The sequence below is a fragment of the Diutina rugosa genome (genome assembly GCF_008704595.1).
Source record: "Diutina rugosa strain CBS 613 chromosome Unknown scaffold39_size132508, whole genome shotgun sequence".
In the NCBI taxonomy this organism is placed as follows: domain Eukaryota; kingdom Fungi; phylum Ascomycota; class Pichiomycetes; order Serinales; family Debaryomycetaceae; genus Diutina; species Diutina rugosa.
Window position 1 is genome coordinate 58,974 of NW_022995058.1, and position 10,921 is coordinate 69,894.

General features: G+C 53.0%; 4 protein-coding genes across 4 annotated transcripts; 2 read left to right on the forward strand and 2 right to left on the reverse strand. All coding sequences in view use genetic code 12, as the record gives it.

Moving 5' to 3' along the window:
- Window positions 1–34: 34 nt before the first annotated feature.
- On the forward strand, window positions 35–859 carry DIURU_000196 (RNA methyltransferase; the record flags this gene model as incomplete). Its single annotated transcript, XM_034154558.1, has 1 exon — window positions 35–859. The coding sequence occupies one exon, from the start codon at window positions 35–37 to the stop codon at window positions 857–859; it is 825 nt and encodes a 274-aa protein (XP_034015007.1).
- A 637-nt stretch (window positions 860–1,496) lies between these two features.
- On the forward strand, window positions 1,497–2,723 carry DIURU_000197 (uncharacterized protein; the record flags this gene model as incomplete). The annotated part of the gene is made up of 1 exon (XM_034154569.1): window positions 1,497–2,723. One exon carries the CDS (start codon window positions 1,497–1,499, stop codon window positions 2,721–2,723), a length of 1,227 nt encoding a protein of 408 aa, XP_034015008.1.
- Window positions 2,724–3,429: 706 nt separating this feature from the next.
- DIURU_000198 (GFA family protein) lies at window positions 3,430–3,825 on the reverse strand (the record flags this gene model as incomplete). Its single annotated transcript, XM_034154580.1, has 1 exon — window positions 3,430–3,825. One exon carries the CDS (start codon window positions 3,823–3,825, stop codon window positions 3,430–3,432), a length of 396 nt encoding a protein of 131 aa, XP_034015009.1.
- Window positions 3,826–3,977: 152 nt separating this feature from the next.
- CHS6 (Chs6p) lies at window positions 3,978–6,398 on the reverse strand (the record flags this gene model as incomplete). The annotated part of the gene is made up of 1 exon (XM_034154591.1): window positions 3,978–6,398. The coding sequence occupies one exon, from the start codon at window positions 6,396–6,398 to the stop codon at window positions 3,978–3,980; it is 2,421 nt and encodes an 806-aa protein (XP_034015010.1).
- Between the last annotated feature and the right edge of the window lie 4,523 nt (window positions 6,399–10,921).

Consider the following 10,921-nt stretch of genomic DNA (forward strand, 5'->3'; position numbering starts at 1 on the left):
GTGGGACTAACACCTGAGTAGGTAGTAAAGCTTTATGGCTGATCCCGAGGCCATCGCCCCTGAAGATGAGCTTCTCCTCCATACCAAACACACTCTACCACACAACGTGAAACGCTACTGGCAAAAACGGTACCTGCTCTTCTCTCGTTTCGATGAGGGCGTGTATATGCTGCTGGAGCTCTGGTACTCGGTAACCCCCGAGGCCGTGGCCCAGTTCACCGCTAAGCTTATATCTGAGCTTCTAGGAGGTCGTGGAGTTATTGTCGACGTCTGCTGTGGCGGCGGTGGCAATACTATCCAGTTTGCCCGCTATTTTGACCGCGTGGTGGCGATTGATGTTAATCCCGTCAATATCACGTGTACTGCTCACAATTGTCAGGTGTACGGTGTTGCTGATAAAGTGGAATTGGTCACAGGCGACTGGTTCCAGCTTAGTCAACAGAAACTCGTTGGAAATGATGGAAATGTCTCATTTATGTTCTGTCTGCCGCCATGGGGAGGCACCGAGTATACCCGCACGGAAAACGGGTTTGACGTGGACAAAATGACTCCGTTCCAGCTTCCGTGGCTTGTGGATAGTTTGCTTAGCCATGCTCTGAGCTGTGGCGTGTTTTTACCTCGAAACAGCAATATGGCCCAACTCGAACAATTGCTGGTGAAATATAACCTGAGAGTGGTCTACCTCTACTTGGATAACCACTGTGTTGGTCTCCTAGCGTTGTACGGCGAGATTTGTGAGTTTGAGTGGGACTACAATGATGCTTTTTTGGAAAGTGAAGAGTACGAAGAGGGCGAGGAAAATGATGCTAATGGAGAGGAAAATGGCGATAATGGTAACTACTCCAAATTAAGCTACTAATGCAGACGAAGACGACAGTATTGAAGGTCATTACTGACGTGTTTGAAATACTCACGCGTGACTACTGATACTATCGACTGTTACAATAGGGATCTTTAACCAATAGTTGATAGATCCCAACCAACAAACTTGTACATAAAGATCGTGACCAGTTGATTGTATCAGTGGAAGTTGAGTATCTCGTATAACTCCTTATATTACCACTGATTTCGGAATTACATCAGGTATTTTGCATCATCCTTCACTTGTGGTTGTTTCAATACTGAAACTGGCGCTGACTCAAGTGTTGGCAAAAATCATCGGTGTTTGGTCCTAATTGGTGATTTCGATGGTGGTTGTGTTTGGCACTATTCTTACTGGACGGGACAGTCACGTGACCTAAATTACCCTCCTCGCGTTCGCTAAGTGGGGCCGATGAGATATTCGCGCGGAAGTGGGGATGTTTTTCTGCCCCACAATTCGGAATTCTTACCTACAGCTAATTCCGTGTCGCGACCAGGTTCCGAACAAACGCAGGATACCCTTTCCGATAAGAAAAAATCATGGAACAAGTCCCCGACGCTCCCCTCATGCCACGCAACCACATATAAACAACCCCATCGCGCCATCATTCCCTTCATCGCAAATTCTAACCAGTATGACCAGATCACTCAACATCGTCATCGTCGGCGCCGGGCTCGGCGGGCTCGCCGCCGCCATCGGCCTCACCCAGAAGGGCCACACCGTCACCGTCCTTGAAGGCGCCCACGCCCTTGGCGAGGTCGGCGCCGGTATCCAGGTGCCGCCCAACTCGGTGCGCATCTTGAAGGAATACGGCATCTTTTCCGAGTTTGACAAAGTGGTTACTCGCCCGAATAACATTGTTCTCCGGCGCTACGACACCGGCGCCCCACTCTCGACCACCCACTTGGCGCCTCGCATGACTGAGCTCTACGGCAACCCATACTTGTTGATCCACCGCGCTGACTACCAACAGATCTTGTACGATGCTGCTGTCAAGCAGGGGATCGAGGTTAAGTTTGGTGCGCGCGTGGCGGATGTTGACCCCGAAGCTCCCCTGGTCACCCTTGAAGATGGCACCGTCTACACTGCCGACTTGGTCGTTGGCGCCGACGGCATCAAGCTGAGAGTGCGCGATCTCGCCGTGGTTACCGAAGAGGTGGTGGAGCCCTTCCCGCTGACCAACTGCGCTTACCGCGCCACCATCTCGAGAGCGGATATGCTTGCCGATCCCGAGGTCGCCTACTTGATGGAGGACGTCAACCTGAACTGCTGGATCGGCTACCGCCGCCACATCATGGCCTACCCCATCCGCAACGGCGAGCTCTACAACATGGTGATGTCGCACCCCGGGCGCGCCCCCGTGGGCAAGTGGAACGTCCCCGGCGACTTGGAGGAGATGAAGCACCACTACCGCAACTTCGATCCCGTCGTCCAGCGCCTTTTGACCAAAGTGAAGCTGGTGCTCAAATGGACGCTTGCCGATCTCCCGCAGTTGCCCCGGTGGGTGTCGGAGCTGGGTAAGGTGGTGATTATCGGCGACGCCGCCCACGCCATGTTGCCCTATTTGGCGCAGGGCGCGGCGCAGGCGCTCGAAGACGGCGCCACGCTTGCAGCGATGTTGACGGAAGACGCGCCGTTATCGCAAATCACCCACCAGTGGGAGCGCCGCCGGAAGAGAAGAGTGGAGACTATCCAGCAGGGCGCCCGTAAAAACGGCCACATCTGGCACTTGCCCGACGGCGAAGAACAAGAGGAGCGCGACCGGCAAATGGCGGCGGCCACCGATAAGGAGAACCCCGATCAATGGGCTGATACCAAGTTCCAACAATGGTTGTTTGGCTGGAACGCCTTTACCGATTAGATGATTGATATGACCAATAAATGATGATAGAATGGGAGTGTAGTATAGAGGAGGGGAACTCGGTGTTAGGCGCACCTGGAGTTAAGAGCGGTCACGGTGTTTGACAATCAGATAATACTCGTATACCGATCAAAATCAAGGCGGCTTAATTTCCAATCATGGTAAGGCGTTAGTGACTTGAGTCTAGACCTCGACCGGAGACAAGGTCAACTGCTAGGAGTTAAGACTGAGGGGAATTAAAATCGGCTTGAAGCATTTGAACTATCGTCGTATCACTTAATGGCTTATGGCTGTGATTTACAGAGTGATATGTCGTGTGAGGGTCTCCCTCTATCGTAGTCCATGCTTGTGACGATCGAGATACGAGATCTCTCTCCTTTATTCCAACAAACACTAACTCCTACCATACAATGATTAGCCAGGTTTTAGCCATTTTCGTTACAAGAACCGTATGATGGATTGGCCCCTGGCTCGCTGGCCGTTTCCGGCCTTCAGTCACTCGTTCTGAATTACCCGTAGCGAATTACCCGTAGCGAATTGATCGCATCGACGCCTAGTAGCCAAGGGAGTAAGCTATAAGTTACTACCAAGTGCCTTCCCTTAGGAAATAGTGAGTTTTCCTCGGTTGTTCCGTTCATTTCAATATAAACCCCTCTGCAACTCCAAAACCCCAATTCCCTAAAATCTCCTATATACTACTTTCCCCTTAATTGATGGGACACTTGCTGAAGTACTCGGACTTAACGTCGTCAAATAACGTCTTCTTCAGCTCAAACTCAGGCGTAAGCTCATCAAACAACGTCAGCCGCAAAATCGTCACTTTCCCCTCGTACGCTTGGGGCTTAGTGGCAATGGTACACCCACACTTGCCGCAAAACAATTTATCTTTAGGCTTACCCAGCTGAGTCTTTTCGATGATGTAGGTGGTCAACTGGCCTTGGGGGTCATCGATGGTGACGTCATCGGTGTTGTACTTGGCGAGAAGTTGGCCACTGCTGCCACTGTTCTTACGACAGTCGAGGCAGTAGCAGGTCATGGCGAGGTCGGGAGGGCTCGTAACGGAGAATTTAACGCCACCGCAAAGACACGAACCAGAGGGCATATTGGACAATTTGATTGATGTGATATTGGGGGAAGTTCCGATATTTATAGGTATTTTCGGATGCAATCTCCGAAAGGTGGGGCTTCGGCGGTTAGCTCGAGTTTATCTGCAGGAAATGCTACTTCCTAGGTAAAATTTGTCGGCGTTTAAAACTATATACTGCGGAGGTGTTCGAGCCAAGTGACGAGCCCCTCCATGTACGCCAACACGGTATCCGATTCGGCGAAAAGCCACGGAGTTTCCTCCTTCTTTTTGCTGGTACCAAACCACCCCCGCAGCAGCAGCGCCGGGCGGCGTTTATGCTGTTCAAACACCACTCTAAACGTCGTCCGCACCACCATGGCGTCGTGTCTGAGTAAGAGCTTACTAAGCACGCGCACCACCAAATAGGACGGGAAGTACTGGTACCATCTCACCAGAAACAGCGCTAGTCTCATCAAGTGGAGGACGACAAATTCAAGCGAGAAATAGTCTCGTTCCAACTGTTTGACAAACTGGTCGTAGACGTCAGTGGATACCAGCCGCACGATCAACTTATTGGTAAAGAAACGCGGGCCCAAATCGTGGAGAGTATCCACTTTGGTATCGCCGTATTCCAGCAACACGAACTCGTTGTAGATCTCAAGCAATTGCACGGTGCCAAAATAATCGAAATTGCCTCCCTCAGTAGCCCCGACGACGGCCGTGACGAGCGCCAGGATCAGTTCTCGGAGGTTTTGTTTAGTCACCCACCCTAAAAGACCCGTCATGAGCCACAGCGCCGCCAGCCGGCTCTGGTTTTCCTGGCTAGTTTCCGCCATGACCACTTTAAGGTCCTCATAAAGCACGGCAAATAAAGTATCGAGCCACGGCTCGCACTGAGGTCTGCCGACGTCAGCCTCGTTAACCACTTCGATCTTATCCAAATGGCCTTGAAATACCAGCTGCTTAAGCTCCATCACCTGGTCCCACCCGGCCATGGCCACAATCATACTCACAAGGTCGTAGGCCCGGCCCCACGTCAGTTTGCGGTCGAAGTCAAGCACCGACACCATCTTCAGCCCCAGCAGCTGGGCACACAACTGTTGACGCGTCAGTGCTGCCAGCGCCAAGCGGACTAAGTTGTGATTGACTGAGGCCACCTCCTTAACTGAGCACAGTACTAACGGCAGCTGGTACCATGGCCCTACCATCGGGTGACGTAAATGAGGATGAAACACGTACGGATCCCGCCAGAGCTTGGTTACCAAACCGGGAGTATCCGGTTCAGGGAAGTACTCGTTGAATGTGCGTTCCAGAATCGCCTCGTCGACGCCGCTGCGCTGTGTAAACGTGTGCACGTAAAAATCGTCATACCGGCGAGGAGCGGCTTTAATCACCACTGGCAACAGATTGACCATGAGGAGAGCTTGGCCAAAGTCGCCGTTAAGTACATAGCACACCGCTAACGTGTACCAGCAGTCGAAGTCAAGGGGGAGGATCAGCACACATTTTTGGCATAGGGTCAATGCTAGCCGGTAGTGGCGTTTGGTAAGCAAGAACTGGACTTGGTCCAACAATACAAGCCCCAGGTGGGTGGTATAGAGCGGGTACTGGCTGAGATAGTTGTGGATAAGCTCCAAGTAGGCTCTTTCCTTATTAGTGCCCTGGGTGTACTTGTACACCTGTAGTTTGACCCAATCAAACTCCCCTTCATCGTATTCAGCGTTAATTTCATCAATGACAAACTGGGTCACGGCGCCCAGCGGATCAAGCTCGCATAGCCTTACCAATCCGTCCACCAAGTAATTGCGGTAAAAATTGGTCTTTTTATCGCCGGCGTTGCCGCAATTAGTTGGAGCACCGTGGCTAGGGTCCCACCCTGCCAAGTACCCTCGAGGTAGTTGTCTCACAAGCGTATAGGCGGCTCCCTGGAGTGATTCTGGAGACACAAAGTAATCAGGGTATGAACAGAGCCCCACCACCTGATCGCCGGGACTATCGCCCATTAGAAGCACTCTAAGCACTTGTGACGCCTTCAACTCGTCCCAGAATTGGGGGGGAAGCTCGTGGATCGTGGTAGCATTAAACAGCTGAGTCTTGGTAACGCCAACTAACTGGTACAGTTTATCGATATGAGCGGTATTCTTGCGGCCAGGGTACACCACGATCCGTACTCTGAAATCCTGGCGCAGAAACACGTTGTACAGGCAGTAGGTGACGACCAATTCGCGTTTTCTTTCCTCCTTTGTGGAGAACCTCCACTCGCCGTCGCCGTTGCTCACAAGACCGAGCAAATGGAATATGTAGTCGTCAATTTCGGTGGTGTCGAGCCCGTTGACGTAGTGGTAGTAGCCAATATAGCCTTCGTCGTCGCGGGAACGCCGCTCGTCGCCGACAACGAAATCGTGGTTTAAAAACGTCAGCAGGTGCGACCCGACGTATTTGGCGACATGGCACAAGTCAGGGGGGCCTGTGGACGCCAGGGGGACGAGGTCTTTGGTCTTGCGGCACCCGAGGGCGTCGCCAAAGTACCCTTCTCTGATGTGGGGCGGCATCGTCCGAGGACGCCGCGGTAATGGTAGCGCCGCGGTCGACAGGGTCGGGGTCACCATGGCTTGGTCGGAAGGGGGTGGTGGCGAAGGGTATGTGTGTCAGACCACAAGGGGCGGAGGGGTGGGGGAAGGGTATTAATGGTTTGGCGGCGCCGCGGTCGAGGTGGGGCCAGTGGTGGAGTCGCACCGTGAAAAACTCTGCCCGCGGTTATTTCGGGAGGGCGAGGAATCGAACTAGGGACATCGGCTACGATATCTCTAGCACTGCGTAGATAGTGTAAACATAGACTTAGTGGTGCATACTTCTCGCTGAGACTGGTCGTGTGGATGGGGGCACACGCCTTTAAATTAAAGGTGCAAATGATAAATCAATACATACGAGAGGTTCTTTTTTAATTTATGTGGCGACCAGCACCAGTGGCAGCGAGGAGTCAATAAGCACCCCCCACAGCGTGTAATCGTCATGTCCACGTCAATCACTAGCGAGTGAATTGCTAGTCTCCATCTGAATTTGATTTTAGAGAAGCCCACGAGATCCTAACTCGTTATGGCACTATTTAATGACTTTTCGCTCTTTCAATCGTGTCTCTCGTACCTATATTATATTGCCATATGTTTCGTAAATATAGTTATCAGCCTAGTATTTGTGTGTTTAATTCTAGCGTCGTGTTCGAATGCCAAAATTAAATACGGAATACTGCCTAGCCTACAGATTTTCTCCCCTCCAGCTCCCTTCTATCACTCAGGTAAGCTGCTACACCACACTCTTTCTCTCTACATCATCTGGCAACTGTTACTTTCTTCACAACTCTACAATTATGTTCTCATTTTGCCAGTGAGTATTACTATAGGGCCCTAGATAATTTACCCGACCTCACAAAATTTTATTCGAGCACACAAGAAATTCATTCGAGCACACAAGAAATTTGCCCAACTACACATAAACAACGCTCGCGGTCACGCCTGCAAGCCAAGTTAGAAGGCTGCCGCCAGTGCTTGGCGGTGGCGCCGTTGTAACTAGAACCAATTTGTAATATGTGCTATGTTGGTGGCACTTGATGGCTATAGTGGCGGGTTGTAATCAGTGTCACTGCGGATTTGCTCCATATTCTGCTTTGGCACAGGTGTGGCACACCCATCAGACCTCCAAACACTTGCTCACTGCGAATAGCACGCCTTGTAGCCAAGGTAAAATACCGTGGCAAGTACCTTAACCAGTGCTGTGTTGGCGGCATTCGGTGGTTGTAGAGGATACATACGTTATCACCTAACTTCCCGAGGTAAAGATTACTAACTACAAACCAAATCTCAAAATCTTCATTGCGCCATGATCGCTAAAAGCTCTTGACACGGCTCTTGCAGCGTTGAGGGCCCCTTAATTGCTCACTAGGTTCGAGAGGGCCTGTGGAGTTGAAGGCTTGTCGGCAGGCACCACAAACACTGCTTCATCAAAAGGAATGGGGCGTGGCGACGGAGAAAGGCCCATTGCTAATTCCGCCAAACACAGTCGTACCATTGTATATGTGGCCCGATTTTGCATCCGGAAAATAGGCAGTCTGAGCACTTTTAGTGTTCACCAACACCATGAGCCCACTTTTGATAAAGACAAGCAAATCTCAGCAATCATAATTGTGAAGGGTCTTGTATTCATTCAGTGTTTACAGTTATTGACGTCTGTGGCTGGTGACATAAATATTAGCTCAGAAAATTCCACCATTTATGAGGGACACAGCAAGATCGTGCCACAATCTCTTCCTGGACTGCATTGTGTGACAGGATGAACCTTGGCGGTGGTGAAGTCTTTGACAACTGTATGGTTTGCCATTTAGCAAACTTTGTCCAATTTTATCCCACTTCTAGCAAGTGTATACCAAGATGCAAGTATACGACATCGTTCGAGAAAAATCCAGCAACAACGCAGGTCTGAAGTTTCTTCAGGAAAGATAATAATACGACTTGCACTGATATTACCCACCGTGTCGAGTTAAGTATGCCTTTGAGCGAAGACGCAAAAGATAAAGTCGTACAGTGATATCTGCTTTAGCATTGATTTGAGCACCACTCTCAGGGCTCACAACCGATCTCGCAGCCGATCTGCGGGCCCACCGCTGGATCCCTGCACGAACATCAACGCCAGTTCCTGGACCCAGCAATCTGTTTAAAGCCAGTTCAAACCCCCAGAGCCCAGTACCTCCGCCAGTGCCGGTGCCAGTATCCACAACCGATCATGGGGCCGAATATGGGGCCGGTCTCAGAGACCACCCCCTTCACCAGCACCGGTTCTGTCGCTCAGCGCCTTCGCCAGCGCCGGATTCAGGACCCACAACCGGTTCAAAATCGATTTTAGCACCAGTGTCACCACCGGCCTCAGCGGCTGTTCCAGAAGCAGTGTGGGCGCCAAACAAAGTCAGCCTCCAAAATCTTCTCCACTCCCCGTATTGTGGTACTTNACTCGCCTCCACTCCCCGTATTGTGGTACTTACACCCCCCCCCTCCCCCCCCGTCGACCTATATAGCTATATATACTGAGCCTGGGATCTCGTTGGATCAACCAATAACCTTCCCCTTCTCCACGCATCGTTCCACAACGTCGGTTCCCTCTGGTCCAGGTTCATCGCCCCTCGCCTGATGACCTGGTCGCCCCATCCACAGTACATGTGGGTCCACTTTAGATTTAGAGTGGACCCACATAAACTGTGGACAAGCCTAGAGATGTTAGTAGTTTGCTCTTAGCTGGAAGTTCAACTTGTCAATGGTACGTACCTTGCAATTTGCGCTGGAGCGACTTTGATTGTGGACTAGCGTCCCCTGTGAAGTTAGTAGTATGTAGTCATCTGTTCTCAAGTAAATTCTTGACCTGTAAATGGTCTCAGGAACGATACTTACCTGTTCTGGTGTCACCCTATCCTACTTCCCGGCCGGTAGGTGACAGTGTACCGTCCAGGGAAGTGGGGGTAAAGCCGTGCCCTCGATACCCCATCAGCAGCACCATACTCATCCACTGAGCGGCGCGCACCGGTGAACGAGGCCAACCCCTCAACTACTCCCGGGACAGGGGGCCAGCGAAACTGTCCAAGGAGGGGTAAGGCCGTGCTCCACCTCACCCTGCAATGGCATCTTTTGCACTCTTGTGGTCACCTATCGGAGTCGGATTGATTCTCTTAGGTGACGGAGTCGAATTGACTCATTCAGGGAACGGAGATAGGATGACGCTCAACGTTCAGGTATCGGAGTCGGATTGACTCATTCAGGGAACGGAGATAGGATGACGCTCAACGTTCAGGTAACGGAGATAGGTTGACACCCCTTATTCAAGTAACGGAGATACAATGACACTCTCGTTTAGATAGGGTTGTCGGAAGACACTCACGTTCAGAAAGGGGGGCCCGTTGGATACTCTCGTTCAGGAACCGGTTGGATTGACACTCTCAGGTATCGGAGTCGAATTGACGTTCTCTTTCAGGTATCAGAGTAAAAACGGCTCCCCTTGTTTCTTTTTTTATGGGACCAAGTGGAGGAGTCTGGTCCCGCCTCAACTTCCCAGTGGCACGCCCCGGTAGGTTGAGGTGTCGACCCTGAGCAACTTTTCCGCGGTCCCGGATCGACGTCGTTTAAGACCGGCGGACTGGAGGGGGTAAGGGCGAACGGCCCTTACCAAGGGGTGCCGAGGCCGGGTGGACCTCGACGGGTGCCGAGGCCGGATGGACCTCGACGGGTGCCGCTCCCGCGAGGGAGACGACCAATGTCGCGGCCGCTAGGGCGTTGACGGGGTGTCGCAGCCGCTGGGGCGTTGACGGGGTGTCGCAGCCGCTGGGGCGTTGACGGGGTGTCGCAGCCGCTGGGGCGTTGACGGGGTGTCGCAGCCGCTGGGGCGTTGACGGGGTGTCGCAGCCGCTGGGGCGTTGACGGGGTGTCGCAGCCGCTGGGGCGTTGACGGGGTGTCGCAGCCGCTGGGGCGTTGACGGGGTGTCGCAGCCGCTGGGGCGTTGACGGGGTGTCGCAGCCGCTGGGGCGTTGACGGGGTGTCGCAGCCGCTGGGGCGTTGACGGGGTGTCGCAGCCGCTGGGGCGTTGACGGGGTGTCGCAGCCGCTGGGGCGTTGACGGGGTGTCGCAGCCGCTGGGGCGTTGACGGGGTGTCGCAGCCGCTGGGGCGTTGACGGGGTGTCGCAGCCGCTGGGGCGTTGACGGGGTGTCGCAGCCGCTGGGGCGTTGACGGGGTGTCGCAGCCGCTGGGGCGTTGACGGGGTGTCGCAGCCGCTGGGGCGTTGACGGGGTGTCGCAGCCGCTGGGGCGTTGACGGGGTGTCGCAGCCGCTGGGGCGTTGACGGGGTGTCGCAGCCGCTGGGGCGTTGACGGGGTGTCGAAACCCGCGAGGGAGTCGACGGTTGCCGACCTAAAAATAGGTAGGCTTGTTGAGCGGCAAGAAGGTGGTGCCCTCTTCACCCCTCGGGTTTGGCAACGCTTCCAGCTAGTTGTAATAACAGCCGGTTGATCAGCGTTGCTGCCACGGGCGCATCCGGTGGCCTGGCGCCGACCCCGATAAAATATCTCACTGGTGACCTCTCTTTTTTTTTTAATTTTT